The 23,066-nt window shown below is 43.2% G+C and overlaps 1 protein-coding gene across 1 annotated transcript in view; it reads left to right on the forward strand.

Annotated features, from left to right (window-relative positions):
* Positions 1-19,524, forward strand: part of VSIG1 (V-set and immunoglobulin domain containing 1) — a 31,465-nt gene extending 11,941 nt beyond the window's left edge. Inside the window, exons 2-6 of the mRNA XM_075834346.1 lie at positions 12,023-12,215; positions 13,518-13,667; positions 15,526-15,645; positions 16,854-16,983; positions 19,246-19,524. Coding sequence (XP_075690461.1) covers positions 12,056-12,215; positions 13,518-13,667; positions 15,526-15,645; positions 16,854-16,983; positions 19,246-19,393 — 708 coding nt within the window. The 5' untranslated portion in view covers positions 12,023-12,055 and the 3' untranslated portion in view covers positions 19,394-19,524. The remainder of the gene's footprint in view (positions 1-12,022; positions 12,216-13,517; positions 13,668-15,525; positions 15,646-16,853; positions 16,984-19,245) is intronic.
* The last annotated feature ends 3,542 nt before the right edge of the window (positions 19,525-23,066 follow it).

A 23,066-nucleotide genomic window follows, 5' to 3' on the forward strand; every position in this document is an offset into this window, starting at 1 on the left:
AACTTTTTTTTTTTCTGAAAGTGCAGTGAGCGGCGTAAAACCGCAAAAAGATACAAATCATTGCGCAAATATGGCGTGCGCCATAAGTTCTTCAATTTCAACCGATGTCTCTGATGACAGAAAGAGATGCGGGGAGTGTGAACAGAGCTTACAAGAGGAAGACACACACAGTTACTACACTCAAGGTGTCAAAACACAGTCAAGTGTTCATTTTAGGCTGGTGGGATGCATTAAAGGGGTTTTCCCATGAAGGACATTTATGACATATCCACAGGATATGTCATAAATGTCAGATTGATGCGGGTCCCACCTCTGGGACCCGCACCTATCCTTAGAACGGGGTTCCCTAAACCCCGTTATAGCTTTTTGTGCTCACGCTTCCTCCCGGCCACTTCCTGATTACATGGTCGGGAGTTACGGAAACAGCGTAACTCGCTGAGCTACGCTGTTTCTGTAACTCCCATAGTAGTGAATGTCAGTTACGGAAGCAATGTAGCATGCGAGCTACGCAGTTTCCGTAACTACTATTCAGTTTTATAAGAGTTACGGAAACAGCGTAAACTCAGCGAGTAAGGCTTCGTTCACATCTGCGCCAGGGTCCTGTTCCAACGTTCCGTCTGAGCTTTCCGTCGGAACGGGACCCTGACTGACACAAACAGAAACCATAGGTTTCCGTTTCCATCACCATTGATTTCAATGGTGACAGATCCGGTCCCAATGGTTTCCGTTTGTCTCCGTTATGCAAGGGTTCCATCGTTTTGACGGAACCCTTGCACAACAACGGAACGACCGAAACGAAAACTACGGAACCCTTGCACAACGGAGACAAACGTAAACCAGTGAGCACAAAAAGCTAGAATGGGGTTTAGGGGGCCCCGTTCTAAAGATAGGTGCGGGTCCCAAAGGTGGGACCCGCATCTATCTCACATATCCTGTGGATATATCATAAATGTCTCTGATGGGAAAATCCCTTTAGAGTTTACCTAGATTTATTTCATAAGCATTCGTAAGAAATATAGCTCAAAACTGAAAAAGTAAAGGAGACAAAGGGCATTGTGCTGTATTTGTTTTGCCATGCGTAATTTTTTTTATCATTTTACTATTTAGTTATAAATGTACTATTCTTTATAATTAAATGTGGATTTATTGTTAAGGAACTGTCACATTGGAGAACTTAATTTAACAGTAAAGTATTCCTCAGTGTCTCTCAGTAGCCTCTTCTCCATCAGGGGTTAAAGCTGGAGTGCAGATATTTGGAATTCCAGGACTTTACCCACACTATTCGTATATTCACACGAACAAGTTGAGGTGTAGTTAAAAAAAAACACCAAAAAAAGCATCAAAAACGCTTCGGAAAAATCGCATGCAATTGCGTTTTTAACCACAAGTGCAACAAAAAAAAAAACACACCAAATCACGGAAGAAATGCATGAGGTATTCCAGATGCGTTTTTTAACTGCACCTCAACCGCCACGAGTGAATATACCCTTATGAAATTAATGACACCTTGTCAGAAGTAGATAATTTGCTTTTATGTATGTACTTGTGAATAGGCTTATGTGCAGGTGCAGAAAAGTAAATAGCCCACATTTTACTTGACTATAAAGACTGGGATCTCACGTCGTAGTCAAAATAAGTTTTCTGCCGTGATTTGCCTCACTACTTATCTACTGTGAGAGCAGGGGCTCCCAAGTTACAATGGAAATACTTTATTATTACATCAAGTTTACAACTACTAAGACAGCTCCTCTTTATTGTGGTATTGTGTAAAACATTGTTTATATGTATACCCAACCAAGAAATATTATTTTCCTTACAAAATAGACTGATCCAGTATAAGTGATTAACACCGCTGAACCGGTCTAATCTCATCATACTAAAAAGTCTATTTTAAGGTGAATGTTGGGATGCTGGTACATTACTTCTTCTCTAGCTGGTGTAGAACAGTTGGGTGGGGTTTAGCTCTTAGGACTTTGGACCTTTAGTGTTATTCATTTTTTGTTTGATTCCCCTTTGTTTCATATTCCATATTGACTTAGTGGTGTCAACACAATAGGGCAAGCTGCCTAATAAAATAGGCTAATATTTCAAGAATCATTGTGCATCAATAATTGAACGTCTAGAGATTTATTCGCAGCTCATGAACAGCAGGTTTCCCAGATGGAGGCGGGTGTGATCAGATAAAAGGATGGTCAACGTGTGGCTTATAGAAGTTGAACAGAGGAGCAGTTGCTACGGTTTGCAGAACATTTTCAATTCTGACAATATTTAAATACCAGAAAAATACACATTTTCCCATTTAGTCATGTCTAAAATAGGCGGTATTCAATTGTATCACCCTTAAAGTTAAAGAGGCTCTGTCACCAGATTATAAGTGCCCTATCTCCTACATAATGTGATCGGCGCTGTAATGTAGATAACAGCAGTGGTTTTTATTTTGAAAAACAGTCATTTTTGAGCAATTTTAGATTTATGCTAATTAGTTTCTTAATAGACAATTGGGCGTGTTTTAACTTTTGACCAAGTGGGCGTTGTAAAGAGAAGTGTATGATGCTGACCAATCAGCGTCATACACTTCTCCTTATTCATGTCCATTTGAACTCGGCACAGCGTGATCTCACGAGATCATGCTGTGGTGTCACATACACCCACATTAGCTTTACTGAAGTGTCTTGAGAGTGAATATACATACCTCAATCCAGGACGCGATGTCTATTCACACTCCCGACAAGTCGGTAAAGTTAGTGTGGGAATTTAATCACAGCACTGCGTGATCTCGCGACGCCCACTTGGTCAAAAGTTAAAAAACGCCCAGTTGGGCATTGAGAAACTATTTAGCATAAATCTAAAATTGCTCATAACTTGCTCAAAAAAATGTAAAAATAAAAACCACTGTTGTTATCTACATAACAGTGCCGATCAGATTATGTAGGAGATAGGGCACTTATAATGTGGTGACAGAGCCTCTTTAAAGGGTTATATCAGAAATCTATGTGTTTTTTTTAAAGAAAACCTCATCAAAAAAGATAATCCCCATGCCCTCCTAATCTTACTGTAGACTTTCCTTCTGTGATTTCTCAGTCTGTTTTCACCGTTCCCTTGGGGTTCTTTCCCTAAACTGGCTTGTCCTGCAGCTGGCATTGCGTGACTGCCGTTTCACTCTTGAGTACTACATTTCCCATCACCTGATGCGTCTGTTCTCCCTGCTTCTGCCACTCTTCTGCTGTGCGCGCTTGCCCAAAATTAAAGAACAGGGAGAGCTAGAATGCCGCTATACTGATGTAGCGGTGTATAACTGCGCATCATTGTCCTGTGCTGGATGGCATTGCAAACCGTGTATGCCCAGAAGCACAGCACAAGGAGAAATAGAACGCTGCTGTACAGATATAGCGGCGTATAACTGCACACGCTCGTCTGGGGAAAAATATAACTACTGGAGGACAACTCCAGTGGAAACCAGTGGTAAATATAAGGTTTTACAGGTACTTTGGGGGGTGATTATGGAGAAAGGGTTTATTTTTGGAAATGAAGTATATTTCATAGCACCATTGTTTTTCACATACTAATTGACTGAGCACATGCAATTCTGGGAATAACCCATTAAGTTCCAACTTTGAGCATTTTAAAGTAGCGTTACATAGATGCCATACCAGCACCCTGCATTCACGTGTGTCCCTGCCCTTGTGGTCTCAATATAAAGCAGACAGGCTTGGTTAAGTTCTTAGATAATTTCTGCTCCACAACAGCAGTCCCCGTGCTACAGCTTGAAGAACAGTTCAGTGAATCAGTGTGTAAACCTGGCGTATGGCAGAGATGCACGGGGAAGGTGTAGCAAGAGATACCAGGTAAGTGGAGACTAGTATTATTAATCACTAGGCATTAGTGTCTTGAGATTAAACAGTGATGTAAAAATGAAAACGTGAGCTCATATCCACGGACGGCCTGTTCCACCCATATTCATATATAATTTGCTAACATATTGTATGATAAACGGTAAGGCTGGGTTCACACGACCTATTTTCAGGCGTAAACGAGGCGTATTATGCCTCGATTTAGGGTATGTTCACACGCACTAATTACGGACGTAATTTGGCCGTTTTTGCCCCGAATTGCGTCCGAAAATAGCGCCTCAATAGCGTTGACAAACATCTGCCCATTGAAATCAATGGGCAGACGTTTGTCTGTTTACACGAGGCGTATATTTACGCTCCGCTGTCAAATGACGGCGCGTAAATAGACACCCGCGTCAAAGAAGTGACCTGTCACTTCTTTGGCCGTAATTGGAGCCGTTATTCATTGACTCCAATGAATAGCAGCGCCAATTACGTCCGTAATGGACGTGGCGTTCAAGCGCCTGCACATGCCGTTACGGCTGAAATTACGGGGATGTTTTCAGGCGGAAACATCCCCGTAATTTCAGCCGTTACGGACGCTGTCGTGTGAACATACCCTTAGGGTATGTTCACACGGCCAAATTTCAGACGTATACGAGGCGTATTATGCCTCGTTTTACGTCTGAAAATACGGGTCCAATACGTCGGCAAACATCTGCCCATTCATTTGAATGGGTTTGCCGACGTACTGTGCAGACGACCTGTCATTTACGCGTCGTCGTTTGACAGCTGTCAAACGACGACGCGTAAAAATACAGCCTCGTCAAAAGAAGTGCAGGACACTTCTTTGGACGTTTTTGGAGCTGTTTTCTCATAGACTCCAATGAAAACAGCTCCAAAAACGGACGTAAAAAACGCCGCGAAAACGGCGCGAAAAATGCGAGTTGGTAAAAAAACGTCTGAAAAGCAGGGTCTGTTTTCCCTTGAAAACAGCTCTGGATTTTCAGACGTTTTTGTTGACTACGTGTGAACATACCCTCAGGGTATGTGCACACGTAGTGACCAAAAACATCTGAAAATACGGAGCTGTTTTCAAGGGAAAACAGCCCCTGATTTTTCAGACGTTTTTCGCTGCGTTTTTTACATCCGTTTTTGGAGCTGTTTTCATTGGAGTCTATGAGAAAACGGCTCCAAAAACGTCCAAAGAAGTGCCCTGCACTTCTTTGATGAGGCAGTCATTTTACGCGTCATCGTTTGACAGCTGTCAAACGACGACGCGTAAATTACAGGTCGTCGGCACAGTACGTCGGCAAACCCATTCAAATGAATGGGCAGATGTTTGCCGACGTATTGGAGCCGTATTTTCAGGCGTAAATGGAGGCATAATACGCCTCGTTTACGCCTGAAAATAGGTCGTGTGAACCCAGCCTAACAGTCATTTCAATGTTATTTATTAATCATTAAAGCCAGTGACATACATCTTTCATAATGTATCTTTTTATCTACTTTAACATTTAGTTGTCAAAAAAATCCTTTTGAGGGCTTTCGACAAGATTCTATAAATATATGTCCATTTTTACATTCACTGCTTATTGCCGGGGAACTCAGTTTTCAGGAATATTGAATATGGATTTATTTTTGTATGGGGGAGCGTTTAGAGAAAGTTGGGGGGCTTTCATTTCGAGAAAGATCATTGGTTAGTGTTCTGTGTGTGTTTTTATTGAAATGATAGATTATGCCTGAAAGAGAACCTGTCATCTCTCCAGACAAATATATATATATATATATATATATATATATATATATAGTTTAGCAAAAATTTGGAATTCCACATGCAATAATGTAGGAGCATCTTTTCTTAGAATGCTGCATTGTGCCGTTCCTCCGTTATTCCTCCTGGAAATGTATGAGTTTGTTTGAGACTGTCAGCACTGATTGAAGTGTGTTGGGATATGCCCCATCGTAAAGGATATGGTAACACCCAGATGACAATTAGCATAGGTTTAACGTATATAGCATACAGAAGCTCCTGACGTGTTTGTTAAACGTAGGTTGTGAAGGATGCCTTACAGTGGCAACCGTCAGTCATAGGCTATTATGGCATCTGCTTAATGTAAACATCCTGAGCTTTTCATGACGTATACTTTAAACTGATGCCATAATATCCCATGGGTGACAGATGGCACTGTTAGGCATTCGTCACAGACACCCATCACCGATAGGCTCTACTCAGTGATTGACAGCTTTCCCTGTATGAGTGTGTCTGCAGAAATAACTGTCAATCACTGAGTGAGACCACCCAATGGACTTAGCCAGAAGTCTTTGTTTCTTCCTCCAGGGCGGCCTTCTCGGATGACGTTTCAATCCATGTGACCACTGCAGACAATCACAGGCTGTAGCGGTGGTCACATGGGATGAAATCATCCAGGAGGCCGAGCTGAATAACGTCAGAGGACCGGCCTCCTGGGATGACACTTCATTCCATGTGACCGCTACTTCTTCCCTTCCGGGCAAAAAACTGCACCACCTAGTGTATCCGCCCCATGTGAACCTCCGCCTTATAGTGACTATTGTCACGAATAGGGCTGTGCTGGGTCTAGTTACACATGGCAGCAGCCTGCCACTAACGGCATCCCGGCAACCATGTGACCAGTCACATGATCACCAGGACAAATCTATACACATCAAGAAGAAGAGGCAGCCCTCCAAATTGAAGATATCAAAAGTGGATTTATTCACCCATCGGTGCAAGGGATGCAACGTTTCAATTGCTCAATGCAGCCTGTCAAGAAGGAATACACAGGTGTTTCAATCCTTTTATACAGCCCACAGTGGGTGGGGAAAAAACTCAATATTAGCATATCAAAAACATTAAAACAGCTAGTTACATGTGTAAATACATAATATTATTAATCATGGTGTCAATATCACACTGGTTACAAATAAATATTTAATACACAGCGATGCATTGCAAATAGCAAAAAACAAAAACACAATCCCAAATATAGACCTCAACAGGGACAATTAATTGTTTAGAGCAGCCCATATATATATATATATATATATATATATATATATATATAAAATAGCTGTTACTCACTCAAACTGAAGAGCTATAGAGAGCCATGCGTACACTCAAACTATATACCACGCCGATGACCGGTATCAGTTACTGCGCGTGTCAAAGTACAAGTCATGTGACCAAATAGGATCACATGATTACCTGTCAACCATGAAGCGGCAGTTTAGGGTCCATGGTTACCACCAGTGAGCAGGGAAGCGAAATAGCGTTTCACGGACCTCTGCGCATGATTTAAGTGTCAACACTAGACAGAGCGGCGCACTGTCCGGTAACTGAAGGGAGGAGGTAAAAAAAAAAGAGGGCAACTGCACAAATGCTCCATAGAGTGTGACCATTCACTAGATGGATGTGCCATGCCAAGAAATACTGGGGATACTAGAAGCTTATCAGCGGCCAAAAAGTGTAAGGACCCCAGGGTTTAAATGTTCCGGCAGCATCAGTCAATCCACACACTGCTAAACTGCTGCTGCATGGTTTGACAGGTAATCATGTGATCTACCCGACATTCAGCTGCCCGATCGCTCAGGCAACCGGCTAAAACCCGCGCAGTAAATACACCATGGTGAGGGTTTTAAGGACCGCAGGACGTTTATATAAAGCCGGAAACCGGTTAAAGTGTCCCATCTATGTTACTACTTAATCAAAATAGCACCCATGCAAGCTACTCGTTGGGTGTCATACGTTTGCCTCAGCAACCGTCCTGCCCAGCGAGCAGTTGCAGCTCTCCATGACCAATGTCAGATTCGGTGGGAGAGTAAGGCTGGGTTAACACTGTGCGTTTTTGTTGCGTTTTTAACTTGCATTTTTTTGGGGTTTTGGTACATAAATTCCCATGTCTCCCAATGGGAGTTCATCAACCAAAGCAAAGAAATGCTGTTAAAAATGCAACAAAAGGTGTGTAAAAGAGTGTGAACCCAGCCTAACATTGGAGGGACACTTTAACGCCATGATGACATGCCACATACACGTACCTGGCAGCCGCCACGGGGAAGAATGTAACAGGCTCACAGGCTGAGCGCGCTCCATACTGAGTGGGTGTCGGTTGTATGTTACAGCCGATACCTCACTGCAATGAGTGAAATCAGAGATAACTCAGATTTTGCACGTTTAACCACTTAGATGCCGCAGTCAATAGGGGGCGGCCTGCTCAAACAGTCCATTGCGGGGTGCCGATGGTTGTCATGGCAACCTGGTGGAGTAATGGAAGCCCCCCAAAACGAAAATTGTCCACGCCTCCATGGTTACGCTGTTTTTAGTTTAATGCGATATTTAAAGAGTCTCTGTCACCAGATTATAAGTGCCCTATCTCCTACATAATCTGATCGGCGCTGTAATGTAGATAACAACAGTGGTTTTTATTTTGAAAAACAATCATTTTTATAAACAATTTTAGATTTATGCTAATTAGTTTCTTAATAGACAACTGGGCGTGTATTTACTTTTGACCAAGTGGGCGTTGTGAAGAGAAGTGTATGGCGGGATTCACACGACAGGGTTTCCCGGCCGGGTGCCGGCCGTTCATAAATCGTCCGGCACCCGGCTGCATTAGGAATAATAGACCCCTAATGGGGCTATTCACACGACCGATTTTTTGACGGCCGGGAAAACCGGCCGTCAAAAAATAGGACATGCTCTATTTTCGGCCGGGTGCCCGGCCGCCCGGCCCCCATAGAAGTCTATGGGGCCGGGTAATACCCGGCCATCACCGGAATGTGTCCCGAGTGATGGCCGGGTCTACCGTCGCTCGCGCACTCTCTCTCCTCCTCCTCACAGTGCAGAGTGCATGTGAGGAGGAGGAGGGTCTTTTATTGCTCGCTGTAGGAGTCGGAATCCCCGGCCGGGGATTGGGGATTCCGCTACAGGAGAAGTGCGTGACTACACTGTCCAGATATGGACACAGCGAAGTCACTCACTTCTGCAGCGGAATCCCCGACTCTATGGCCGGGGATGCCGCTACAGGAGAAGTGTGTGACTACACTGTCCGTATATGGACACAGCGAAGTCACGCACTTCTGCAGCGGAATCCCCAACTCTATGGCCGGGGATGCCGCTACAGGAGAAGTGCGTGACTACACTGTCCATATATGGACACAGCGAAGTCACGCACTTCTGCAGCGGAATCCCCGACTCTATGGCCGGGGATGCCGCTACAGGAGAAGTGCATGACTACACTGTCCATATATGGACACAGCGAAGTCACGCACTTCTGCAGCGGAATCCCCGACTCTATGGCCGGGGATGCCGCTACAGGAGAAGTGCGTGACTACACTGTCCATATATGGACACAGCGAAGTCACGCACTTCTGCAGTGGAATCCCCGACTCTATGGCCGGGGATGCCGCTACAGTAGAAGTGAGTGACTACACTGTCCATATATGGACACAGCGAAGTCACGCACTTCTGCAGCGGAATCCGCGACTCTATGGCCGGGGATGCCGCTACAGGAGAAGTGCATGACTACACTGTCCATATATGGAAACAGCAAAGTCACGTACTTCTGCAGCGGAATCCCCGACTCTATGGCCGGGGATTCCGCTACAGGAGAAGTGAGTGACTACACTGTCCATATATGGACACAGTGACGTCACTCACTTCTGAAGCGGAATTCCCGACCTGTGGCAGGGAATTCCTCTTCAGGAGAAGTCAGTGACTACACTGTCCATATATGGACATTGAAGTCAGTGACTTCTCCTGGAAGGGGGGGGGGGGTGGGTGCAACCTACAGGGGGCTGTGTGGGATCACCTACAGGGGACTTGGTGGCATCACCTACAGGGGGCTGGGTGGCATCACCTACAGGGGGCTGGGTGGCATCACCTACAGGGGGCAGGGTGGAATCACCTACAGGGGGCAGGGTGGCATCACCTACAGGGGGCAGGGTGGGTGGCATCACCTACAGGGGGCTGGTGGGTGGCATCACGTACAGGGGGCTGGTGGGTGGCATCACCTACAGGGGGCTGGTGGGTGGCATCACCTACAGGGGGCTGGTGGGTGGCATCACCTACAGGGGGCTGGTGGGTGGCATCGCCTACAGGGGGCTGGTGGGTGGCATCGCTTACAGGGGGCTGGTGGGTGGCATTGCCTACAGGGGGCAGGGTGGCATCGCCTACAGGGGGCTGTGTGGCATCGCCTACAGGGGGCTGTGTGGCATCACCTACAGGGGGCTGTGTGGCATCGCCTACAGGTGGCTGTGTGGCATCGCCTACAGGGGGCTTGGTGGTATCACCTACAGGGGGCTTGGTGGCATTACCTACAGGGGACTTGGTGGCATTACCTACAGGGGACTTGGTGGCATTACCTACAGGGGGCTGGGTGGCATTATCCACAGGGGGCTGGATGGCATTACCTACAGGGGGCTGGGTGGCATTACCTACAGGGGGCTGGGTGGCATTACCTACAGGGAGCTGGGTGGCATTACCTACAGGGGACAGGGTGGTATTCCTACAGGGGGCTGGGTGGCATCGCCTACAGGGGGCAGGGTGGCATCACCAACAGGGGGCTGTGTGGTATCACCTACAGGGGGCTGGGTGGCATTACCTGCAGGGGGCTGGGTGGCATTACCTACAGGGGGCTGTGTGGTATCACCTACAGGGGGCTGGGTGGCATTACCTGCAGGGGGCTGGGTGGCATTACCTACCAGGGGGGCTGTGGCATTATCTACAAAGGGCTGTGTGTGGCAACAAATTTAAATGAAATTCATCCGATTTTAAAACGGACAGGGAAAAAAACGGATGCAAATCGGGTCCAAATCGGCCGGTAAAAACGGCAACTCGGCCCGGAACGGAATCGGAACGGATGCAAACCGGCCGGGAAAATCGGCCAAAAACGGCCGACACTCGGACCCTGTCGTGTGAATGAGGCCTATGACGCTGACCAATCAGTGACCAATCAGCGTCATACACTTCTCATTGTTCCAGCCCAGCTTCTTTCAGTGCACAGCGTGATTGTGCAGTGAAAGAAGCTGGGCTGGAACAATGAGAAGTGTTTGACGCTGATTAGTCACTGATTGGTCAGTGTCATACACTCCTCTGTACAACGCCCAGTTGGTAAAAAGTAAAAACACGCCCAGTTGTCTATTAAGAAACTAATTAGAATAAATCTAAAATTGCTCATAACTTGGTCAAAAATGATCGTTTTGCAAAATAAAAACCACTGCACTTATAATCTGGTGACAGAGCCTCTTTAACCTAGGTATATCAATGCATGAATCTACAAGTGTGGGACCCATTATACGGACTGTTTAGCTCATCAAGGATTTGGCTGACCTTACACAGCAACCTTTTATGTGGATCCTAGGACTAGCCCTCTCTCAACAATTTCCTGCACAATCAGAAAGACCCAGTCCAAAGTCTCAGGATGTGCACCAAAGGCTTGATCTTTAGGTCCAACCTGAGGAGCAGCAGCCACCTAAGAATCTCGGATAAACCATGGTACCCTAGTCTTTTGCTCACAGCCCAACACTGCAAGATGTTTATTTTTTTCCATTCTATCACATATTACAGTTCCCGTTAGAGTGCCAGTTTATTGTTTTGGGAGAGCCAACAGATCCTCTTTAAATGGCATTCTCAGACCTACTAATGAGTCTCAAATTACTGAGTTGTGCTTAAAAGGAGTTTAGCCAATTGGACATCCCCATCCATATTCTCTATTACAGCATATTGACATCATAGAGGGAGCCCCCAACTCAGGATCTACTCTATTGACCAAAGTGGAGAGAGGCTAGAAGGAATGATCTCTCTCTTGTAGACTTGGAGTGACCATGTATAACAAGGTTACACATTCATTAGCTTATGCCTACGGCAGCAGCATTTGAAAATGTGTTTTCCAGTTGGGACAACCCCTTTAAGCCCACAATGGCACAGACCGGAGAGCAAAACAGGGCAAAGAGGCTCGGCAGTAATCAAACGACACATTTATTTATTGCTGACATACTTATAATATTTTGTAATAATACATTTAGGTGGAGATCCTCTTTAGAAAATGTGCCTATCCAGCTGATGTGGCGTTCTATTCAGACTGCATACTTTTCAAGTACTTTTTTTTACAAACGTATATTTTCCATTTTTGTGTATTGTATATAATGATTTGCTATTTGTGTTCTGCGTCTAGGTATATGCTTACCAAAGAGGGATTCCATACGCAATGGGAAGGTTTGCAAACAGGGTGACAGCTTCCAATACCACTGGAAATATTACAATAACTATTTCAAACATGCAGCCACAAGATACTGGAATCTACAGGTGTGAGGTGTCCAACTTTCCAGAACCTCTTGGTCAAAGTCAAATGCAGCTGATTGTCCAGGGTATTTACATCATAGTAATCTCTTTTAAAGACTATTAGAAGTATTTAGAGTACTGTGCCTATTGCAGATGCCGTAGGTAGGACTCACAAAACAGAAAACCCTCCGTATACCACATCCGGTGCACAAACTAGATAGGCCACCTCAGGAATCTCTTAGAATCTTTCTTTCTTTTTATGAGTTTGATTATAACAGTAGATCCCAGCTTATGTATGTGTAGAGGATGCACATAGCAGACAACCCCCATTTCCAAAGGTAAACTACATGAAAAGTGAGAGCAATATATGCATGCAAATCTACACAAGAATGTTCAAAAACTACGAAACCCTGTCACAACGTCATAGTGACATGTCAGAAGTTTTGACCGATGGGGATCAAAGCACTGAGACCCCCCACCGATCGCTAAAACAAAGCGACAGAAGTGCTCGGTCGAGCACTCTGCTGCTTCGTGTCGTGTCAGAGAGCGGTGTACGGTCTCAATAGAAAGTCTATGTGCCCATACAACGCTTGCTCAGCTTTACGAGAAAAGCCGATCAGGAACACAGCAGCACCACGCTCACCGGAGTGCTTCGGCCGCTTTGTTTTAGCAATCGGTGGGGGTCTCAGTGCTCGGACCCCCACCAATCAAAACTTCTGACATGTCACTGACATGTAATAAGTTTAGTAACCCTTTAAAGTGTTATTCCCAACTCAGACATTTATAAAATTTCTTGAGTTGGGAATAATATTGGCATAATTTTGTGAAATGAAAAATGGCAACCTGTGCATCTCCAGCTGTTGCGAAGCCACATTTCTGAGCAGGTCCTGCAGGCCAAAATGCTCTGGAGGTTTTATGGGTTTAGTGGACTACTGATCAATTGAAATATACACAAAATCTATGATTCCCAGGGTCATATTAGACCCAAGATATAAATATTATAGAGACCTAGGTCAGTATTTAGTTACTCCATAATGCCAAGTACCAACTGATGACCCATAAAATGGTGGAAGAGATAGCTTGTTCCCAATGCCATTAAATCTATCAAGCACCGCAATTTGCTTAAACGAGTAAATACAACCATTACTAATAAGAACGGAAACCCATAGAGAGTATTTGTATGTATTTTAAAGACTTTACATGTTAAACTTTAGAACATAGAACGAGTAGTCTTAGTGCTCATGGCCACTCCTGTAGCCTTGCGGCTTCTCGAATTTGTTCGGGTACTTTGTAGGAGTTTCGCATGTTATCTGTAATTAAAGGTGACATTCGTTTTTTTGCCATTATATGTATCACTGTTTTCAGAGTACTCACAATTTATTTTACAGTGGCTCCATCAACTCCACATTGCAGTATTCAAGGCGACATAGTGACTGGGCACGCTGCACGGCTGGCATGTCTATCTGAGCAGGGGATGCCTCGTCCAGTGTATGTCTGGACTAGAATTGTAAATGGAAATCCGAAGCCAATTAATATGAGTAAGTAAAACCATAGGGCAATAGAAAGTTTGACGCAAGCAGGCAATTGTTAAGTGTTGGTTTGCAGGTAAAGTGTTTCATTATTTTTGTGCTTTGGCAAACCTACTGCGGAAGGGGTGATACTGTTGCCAAGGCAAACGTACAAAGCACCATACCGACATCGTATGGTTGCCTCAGCATTAGTACCACCTGATCTACCGGCCTCCTCTCCCGCTATTTGATATGAACTTCTGTCGGGAGATGAAATTGCTCAAATTATTGGTGGTACATTTAAAATAAAAGTGAAAAACATTTAAAGAGCATTCCTGCTTTAATGAAATATCACATTAAAAAATAAGTCCTTATAATTCATCCTCATCTGTCAAGTTGTTAAAACAATTGTATCCAGGCATCATTTAGTTTCATGTTTTTCTCTATTGTGTGACAGCCACTAATGACTGTCATTACAGCCGCTGACTGTCATAGTTCTCTAGTGGATGTCACCTAGTCTCTTTTGTGTTAGAATTTGGTGACAACTTGACAAACCAAGAACTTATATTTACTTTTCAATTTTTTTACGTTCAGTGTTTTCTTTACTGTATTGCTGTGGTGGTTTAGGTTACATATTCATTGCAGTAACTATTATTGAGATTGTAAACAGAAGGCAAAGTGACTTTCATAGTCACCCCTCTTTCTTTCCTTTTCACTAATGCTTAACATTAAGGCCATATACTATCCACAAATGCGGATAGTATAGAACACATTCTATCCTATGGGCCAATGCACACTGTGGTTTCCACAGTCTGTGCATTGCCCGGAGTGGCAAAAAAAATATTACATGTCATTATACGGTCCGCAATTGCGGCGGTCCGGGCTCATTGAAGTCAATGCACATCTTGTGTATGCACGGTCCGTGATTGCAGACGGACCGCGGATGACCCTCCGCAGCCCATCCAGGCTGTAATCACGACCCGTGCACACCTCTACAGTCGTGTACATGAGGCCCTAGTAGCCAATCTGGCTTTAAGAAGAAATAGAATTGTTCTTTCATTATTTGTAGTAAGAACTGGCAGATGGCACAAGCACCAATTAGTCAGTGAATAATTAGAATCAACTAAATAAGCTTGGTATAGGTTCATGTAGGTTGGCGTACTTTAGTGTCCCAGGTATGTTCAAGTACTGTAAGCAATATCCATCCTTCCCTAGTAAAGTAAACTATGCTGTAGAGCAAAAGCGGTTATTACAGACCTAAGGTTGTCAGGTGAATTGTTTTTCTTTGTTTTATACATCCCATTGTAATATCATATTTATTAAAAATGGCGTTATCATACACTAAGGCTCTGTTCACATCTAAAATTTCTTCACAGCTGGCACATAAGCAGGGAGAATCTCACAACATATGCACTGAACGTAAAACTCTGACATATGCAAGTTTATGCCATACAGATGCCTCTGCGTTGAAAAAGCGTAGTTGACAATACTTCATAATAGTTTAAAAAAAACAAAAAACGATGCATACCACCTAAACGTAAGGACACTATTTTGGCATACATTGGGTCAATTAAATCCTGTGGAAGCCTTTGCCATATGCTTCATGAACATACCTGGTGCATACGCCAGGTATATAATAAAAACAAGTGGGAGCATAGCCTAAAAGTGCAGCTTCAAGTTGTACAATGACAAATTCAACGTCTACATTTGTATGTGTTTTGACTAGTCAAGCATATTCTCAAAAAGCTTTTCTGTACAATTTCAGTATAGTTCGTGTACTGGAGAAAGTGTGCAAATTTTATTAAATCAAGTTATGAGAATTTGGTTGTTCGAATCCTGTGTAATAATAAATACGAATCATTTACTTATAAATACATTTATTTGACAGCACAGCAGAATGGAATCCTTATTATAGGTAATATGAGTAAGTTAGAAGACGGATACTACCAATGTACAGCAAGCAACAACTTAGGCAGCGTAACCTGTGAGCTGGATTTACATACAGGAGGTATGGAATTTGTTATTTTGTTTTGATTTAGCTCATGTTACCATTCATTTTTAATTTGGTACCTTTCTCTTGTCTATTATGTTTTTTTTCCTAAAATAGGAGGAAGAGCAGTCATAAAAGGAAAGCTCACCCTCACTAACATTTTCTTTGTTTTTTATTAAAAGCTAAAATTAATTGCTTTATGTTTCCATGGTAACAGACTACAAACAATCTCTGTGTAGTCCAATCCTGCAGTCATATTGATATCCATCTGTTCCCCACTATCCTATTGCTAACCTTCCAAATGTAAGTTAGTGAGAATTAGGCGCCTGTATAGGAGCTGCGGACACAAAATTATAATTTTTAAATATGACAATTTACATCTGTAGACATAGAATGATAGGTTCACACGACCACATTAACGTCCGTAATGGACAGACGTATTTCGGCCGGAAGTCCCGGACCGAACTTAGTGCAGGGAGCCGGGCTCCTAGCATCATAGTTATGTACGATGCTAGGAGTCCCTGCCTCTCCGTGGAACTACTGTCCCGTACTGAAAACATGATTACAGTACAGGACAGTTGTCCGGCAGAGAAGCAGGGACTCCTAGCGCTGTACATAACTACGATGCTAGGAGCCCGACTCCCTGCACTGAGTTCGGTCCGGGACTTCCGGCCGAAATACGTCCGTCCATTACGGACGTTAATGTGGTCGTGTGAACCCAGCCTAATAGGCAATGTTTCTTGGCAAAAGTCTCCAAATTAGCTCTCCTCCAGAAGGAAGTAAACTGGCTCTCTAGTGCCACCTATAGATTGTTTTTTTTGTGTCATATTTGTAGCTGTGCACAATGGCCCACATTTCCCAAGACTGACACAGCTCACGCCAGTCTAAATAAAATGAGATAGTTGGAGTGACTTGCGCCAAATGTATGTTTTTTAATAATTTGGCTCATTTGAAACTTTTTTTTAGTCAGAAAATCAATTTGCTACAAAATTTGCCACATTTTTACCTATTTTTCTTCATAAACGTGGCCTAAACCAACTCTCCTTGGAGACCACATTCCCTTTTTTTGTGAATGTGGTCAAAATATGTCACATTCGCTGCACTTCACCGTTTGTAAAAATAAATGTGTGCAGTTTATGGCGATAACTGGAGTAAACTGCTTGATAAATATGGACCAGTCTAATGAAATGATGACGACCACACTTCTCCTTTTGTTACTACTGCAGGTGCAGCAGGGATTATCTTGGCAGGAATCATTGGGGCAGTGCTCTTGGCAACGATTATTGGTGTTGTCACCTGGTTCCTTATTGCAAAAAAGAAGAACAAAAAGAAACATTTAAAGACCAGCGAACTCCAGTAAGATACTTTGATAAGGTTATAAGGGAATACACTAGAAAGATGTAATGGGGTTTGAAGTGCTTTATTTTATCCTTGACAACCCGTGTGCATTCAATGTGCACAAATGGGCCTCATTTATCAAAAACGTCTAGCAGTAAAAAGATCCCTGCGACCTATCGCTCAGCTTTCATTTTTCCCCAGCAGTTCATAAAAAACAAAAGCTTAACCCTGATTGGTTGCGATGGCCAATACGGATAGTTTATTAGACAGCTTTGATCAATGAGACCCAACGTGCATTTATAGTACACATTTTACTGCCCCTATTCAATCCAGTTGTGATCTAGATACTGTATTAGTGTGGATTGTGATTTGGATCCACACAAGGTCCTGAGAATACTGCACCTTACCAAAATCAGAACAAGTGACTTAAATGGGTTTGTCATCTTGGACACTTATGGCATATCCACAGGATATGCCATAAATGTCCGATAGCTACAGGTCCCACCTCGAATACCAGCACCTGTCTCTAGAATAGGGCTTCCTGCCCATGTCCTACCTTCTCTTGCTCTCAGACCACTGACTGATGAAGTTGTTGAGAGTACAGAAACAGTCGAGTTCGGCAGTGTCTGTACTTCCGACCACCTTGTCAGTCAGTCGCCGAAGAGCAGCGAGAGCAAGATCAGGTAGGATGACTGTGAGGGGGGGCCCCGTTCTAAAGATAGGTGCAGGCCCCAGAGGCGAGACACGTATCTATCAGAGATTTATGGCATATCCTGTGTATAGGCCATAACTGTCCAATATGGGAAAACCTTAAAGGCTATGGACACCCTTGGGGAATTTTTTTTTTCATTGGTTGCGTTATGTGCTAAAAAAAAAAAAAAAAATAGCAGCCTACAAAATGCCACTTAGGCTGGGTTCACACGACCTATTTTCAGACGTAAACAAGGCGTATTATGCCTCGTTTTACGTCTGAAAATAGGGCTACAATACGTCGGCAAACATCTGCCCATTCATTTGAATGGGTTTGCCGACGTACTGTGCCGACGACCTGTAATTTACGTGTCGTCGTTTGACAGCTGTCAAACGACGACGCGTAAATGGACTGCCTCGACAAAGAAGTGCAGGGCACTTCTTTGCAACGTAATTTGAGCTGTTCTTCATTGAACTCAATGAAGCACAGCTCAAGATTTACGAGCGTCTCAGACGCCTCGTAAATTACGAGGAGCAATTACGTGTGAAACGAGGCAGCTGTTAACAGTCTGTCTTTTCACACGTAAATGCCTCTCATCGTGTGAACATACCCTTATAGTGAAATCTATTAGACTGTTCGTCACACAGCTCTGCTACTCTAAATTTAGATATGAAGATTTGCAATAACAAATACTTAGTTCTGTAAAAGTAATACACACATGAACTGTATACACTTCTTTAAGGCATTTAACAAAAGATTCTTAAAAGGGTAACTAAAAAACTCATACTTCTGACATGTCATATTGACATGTCAGAAGTTTTGTTCGGTGGGGAGCACGGAGACCCCCATCTAAAATGAAGCCGCAGAAGCGCTAGGGTGAACGATGAGACGCTTAGTTTCTGATCGGCTCTTTTCGGAAAGCCGATGTAACGGTGTACGGGCCCATAAACTTTCTATTGAATCCGTACACCATTACATCGGTTTTTCAAAGAAAGGCAGATCAGAAGCTAAGCAACTCAGCCCCCAACCACGCTTCTGGCTCTTCATTTTAGAGATTGGGGGGTGGGGGGTCTCCGTGCTCAGACCCCCACCTCTCAAAACTTTTGACATGTCAGAATTTTGTTAGAAGTTTATTTACCCTTTAACAGATATGCACAGGTGAGCCTGAAGGCACACCCTACAATGTAATGGACACACAGGCACACAGTTCTGATACACAAACTTCAGCTGTAATTGGTGCTGCACCCGTGTGTCCACCACATGACAAGAACAGATTTGCATCCACTGGAATAGACGATAAAGGTTTCTATTGAAGGACAGCAAGCAGAGATCTAAAGCTGTGAGTAATTGAGAAAGTATATTGTAAAATGGAATAGTTTCATTATACAAACAATATTTAATTTTCTGAAAACGGAATACCTCTTTAAATAAGAAATCAATGCAGAGAGTATATTATTGCACTGAAGAACACATTAACTATAAACTGGAAAACTCCATTCATGTGTGTAGAAGAGTCCTCCCGTGGCGTTTGTGCACAATGGACTATATCATTTATTCATCCATCACACTTCATTCTTTTTCATCAACAGAACAATGTCTTCCCCAGGAGTCCACAGCGCAGCAGAGGAGCCAGCTCAGCACACCCTTATGGTGTCTGAGCCCCCAGAAACCATAGAATATAAAGATGTGCCTGAAAACGCTGCTGCCAATGGTGAAGTGGAGGATCCGGCTGTGTAAAATGCTTTTTCCCATCTAGGCTATACAGATTTCTCAGTTCAAAAACCACCATAAGATTGTAAATACAGCAAACACAGCTATATTAGGGTTTTTCCCACAAACAACATTTATGGCATATTATGACCCCCCCCCCCCCCCCATATTGCCTGGTGAGGTGGGCACTACATCCAGGCAGAGCTTGAACAAAGAGCTGGTCTCCCCCGACAAGCAGGCAGATCGGGGGAAAGGCGACTACCAGCAATTAGACATTTATGGCATATCATGTGAATTTGCTAGAATTGTCTTTTGTGGCAATACCCATAGTACCTGCTGCGAAAGGGAAATCTGTTTTTAATCAATTTTTTTATATTATTTGCTCTGTTTGATGTCTTTTAATAGTGTTCTGCTAGATGGATTTGTAGGAAAGGTTAAATCGTCTAAGAATCAAAACGCAATTTAGGAGCCACGGTGATGGCCAAAAGTTGGGCATATGGCCAGGGTACACAAGCTGATTAAGAATCTTCTTAATCAGGATAGCGCCCCCAACTGTCCAAGAATATGCATTGTATTCTCACATTCATTCAATTTACAGCTGTTAGCAAAAGTATTGAACACATTTCTGTAGGTTATTTACCACTTGTTTCACATGTAAGCTATGGAAAATATGGGTAGTAGCCCTGAGAATGATCTCCTGTGTAAAAATAAATACAAATTGTGGGTTATATGTGTAAGTTGGATGTAGTGGGCTCCACTGCAGTGTTTTTTATTTTTAATAGAGAAGGTAAATTATAAGGCACAGGCGCACGCACGCACACCCGTGTATTTTCTGTAAAACATTCTTTGTATTGTCCACTAATTGGCCCAAATGTAATATTCAAGTTATGCCTAATTTTGGCTGAAATTGCCCATTTTAATTTCATTGGTGTAAAATCAGGCATTATTAATAAATGTGGGCAATTGTGGTCCACAGTGAAGAAAATTAGGTTTGTAGCAATAATAGGTTATAGTCACACACAGACCTTCATGAGCATGCCCCTAAAACAGCGTTTTGCTTTTAACACTTAGGCAGTGATGTCACGTCGTGGTCAAAATGAGTTTTGTTTTTTTTCCAAATCTCGTCATAAGGACACGGTTTTGCCCTTGTTTGAGAACACAGCCCCAGTGTGACTTACAGGTCCTTCTCAATGAACTAGAATATCAAAGTTCATTTATTTCAGTAATTCAATTCAAAAAGTGAAACTCATTATATAGATTCATTACACACAGAGTGATCTATTTCCAGCATTTTTTTTTTCTTTTAATGTTGATGATTATGGTAACAGTTAATGAAAACCCAAAACTTAGTGTCTCAGAAAATCTGATTATACAAGACAAATTTTAAAAATTATTTTTAATACAGAAATGTTGGCCTACTTAAAAGCATGTACAGTATATGCCCTCAATACTTGGTTGGGGCTCAGAGTGCATGAATTACTGCATCAATGCGGCGTGGCATGGGGGCGATCACCCTGTGGCACTGCTGAGGTGCCCAGGTTGCTTTGATAGCGGCCTTCAGCTCGTCTGCATTGTTGGGTCTGGTGTCTCATCTTCCTCTTCACAATACCCCATAGATTCTCTATGGGGTTTAGGTCAGGGGAGTTTCCTGGCCAATCAAGCGCAGCGACACTGTGGTGATTAAACCAGGTATTGGTACTTTTGGCAGTGTGGGCAGGTGCCAAGTCCTGCTGGAAAATGAAATCAGCATCTCCACAAAGCTTGTCAGCAGAGGGAAGCATGAAGTGCTCGAAAATTTCCTGGTAGACGCTGCGTTGACTCTGGACTGGATATAACACAGTGGACCAACACCAGCAGATGACATGGCCCCCCAAACCATCACTGACTGTGGAAACTTCACACTGGACCGCAAGCAACTTGGATTGACGCCTCTCCACTCTTCCTCCAGATTCTGGGACCGAGATTTCCCAATGAAATGCAAAATTTACTTTCATCTGAAAACAGGACTTTGGACCACTGAGCAACTGTGTTGGTCCACTGTGTTATATCGAGTCCAGAGTCAGCGCAGCCGTCTACCAGGACACTTTAATAACCACAGAATCACTGCGCTCGATTGGCCAGCAAACTCGCCTGACCTAAACCCTATAGAGAATCTATGGGGTATTGAAAAGAGGAAGATGACACACCAGACCCAACAATGCAGACGAGCTGAAGGCCGTTATCAAAGCAGCCTGGGCTTCCATAACACGTCAGCAGTGCCACAGACTGATCACCTCCATGCCACGCCGCATTGATGCAGTAATTCATGCAGGAGCCCCGGCCAAGTATTGAGTGCATATACTGGACATACTTTTCAGTAGGCCAACATTTCAGTATTAAAAATCATTTTTGAAATATATAATATTCAAATTTTCTGAGACACTAAATTTTGGGTTTTCATTAACTATTCGCCATAATCATCAACATTAAAAGAAAAAAATGCTGGAAATAGATCACTCTGTCTGTAAAGAATCTGTATAATATAGGAGTTTCACTTCCTGAATTAAATTACTGAAATAAATTAACTTTTTGATGATATTCTAATTCATTGAGAAGGACTAGTAGATTGCCAAAAATGTTATCAAAAAGGCCCATAAAGTGGAGTCTTAGCGAACAGTACAATAATAGCAATCTGTGCCATCCTGTGAATGATGAAAATATGGAACAAGTTTTTTTTTCCCCAATGTTATGAAAAATGTATTACCAAAAAGACCACCAATGCACCGGACTCCAGCTTCAGTTGAAGATAAATGACCAGACTTGCTACCATAATATGTAACCAATACAGGACAGACAACTTTTCAGCCAGCAAGTGGTTTTTCTCAAGTCACATTTCTCAAGGACACTTGTGGGCCAAAACTTTGCCTGTCCTGTACTGCTTATGTATTATGGAATAAAGTCTTGTCTTCAAATGCAACTGGAGTCCAGGGCATTGGCATTGTTTTTGGATCATGTGTGGTTGGAGTTTGTGGAACCCGGAGCATCCACAGCTGGTGCTGAGGGATTTAAGAGATATGAAAAATGTATTAAAATCCAAGTGTAAACAAGTTTTAGATGTTTTTGTAACGTGCTATTTGATCACCATTCTTAGATTTCACCACTGCTTCATCTTTGTCTCTTTGAATGATTCCTCTTTGTGGATTGCTTCCACGCTATATCTGCCACTGTAGGTTGTATAACTGATTGTGCATAAAATAGAAATAAATCAAAGTTGTGCTGTGTATTCTTGGAAAATCACGTTAAGATTTTATTTAGAAGAGGACTACCCGCCACTGAAGCTGCTTGACTTTAGGTTCTATTGATAAAGTATGTACTTACAATTTGCACAGTTAATTTTTAATGATAGAAGAATCGTCCCTTAGCCAGTGACATACCTACAGATGCAGCCATCTGTATCTTGACTTCACGCATTAAATACAGTGTCAGGAAACTTTAACTTGACTTTTTCAATTACTTTTGTTGTGTGATATCACGCTGCAGCAAGTTATCAGAGTCAAGATAAACTTGGCTACATCTGTACCAGAGAGTCAGGGCATGCAACTACTATAAGGCTGGTGGTGAGAAGGGGCCAGGCACTTAACTGCTCCTGTCACTGTGCTTGCCTGCAGGTGCCACTAGGGAAAGGTCACTGTGCACTATTATTTTACGGCTACCAGTAACT

This window comes from Rhinoderma darwinii, chromosome 8 (genome assembly GCF_050947455.1).
Source record: "Rhinoderma darwinii isolate aRhiDar2 chromosome 8, aRhiDar2.hap1, whole genome shotgun sequence".
NCBI lineage: Eukaryota > Metazoa > Chordata > Amphibia > Anura > Rhinodermatidae > Rhinoderma > Rhinoderma darwinii.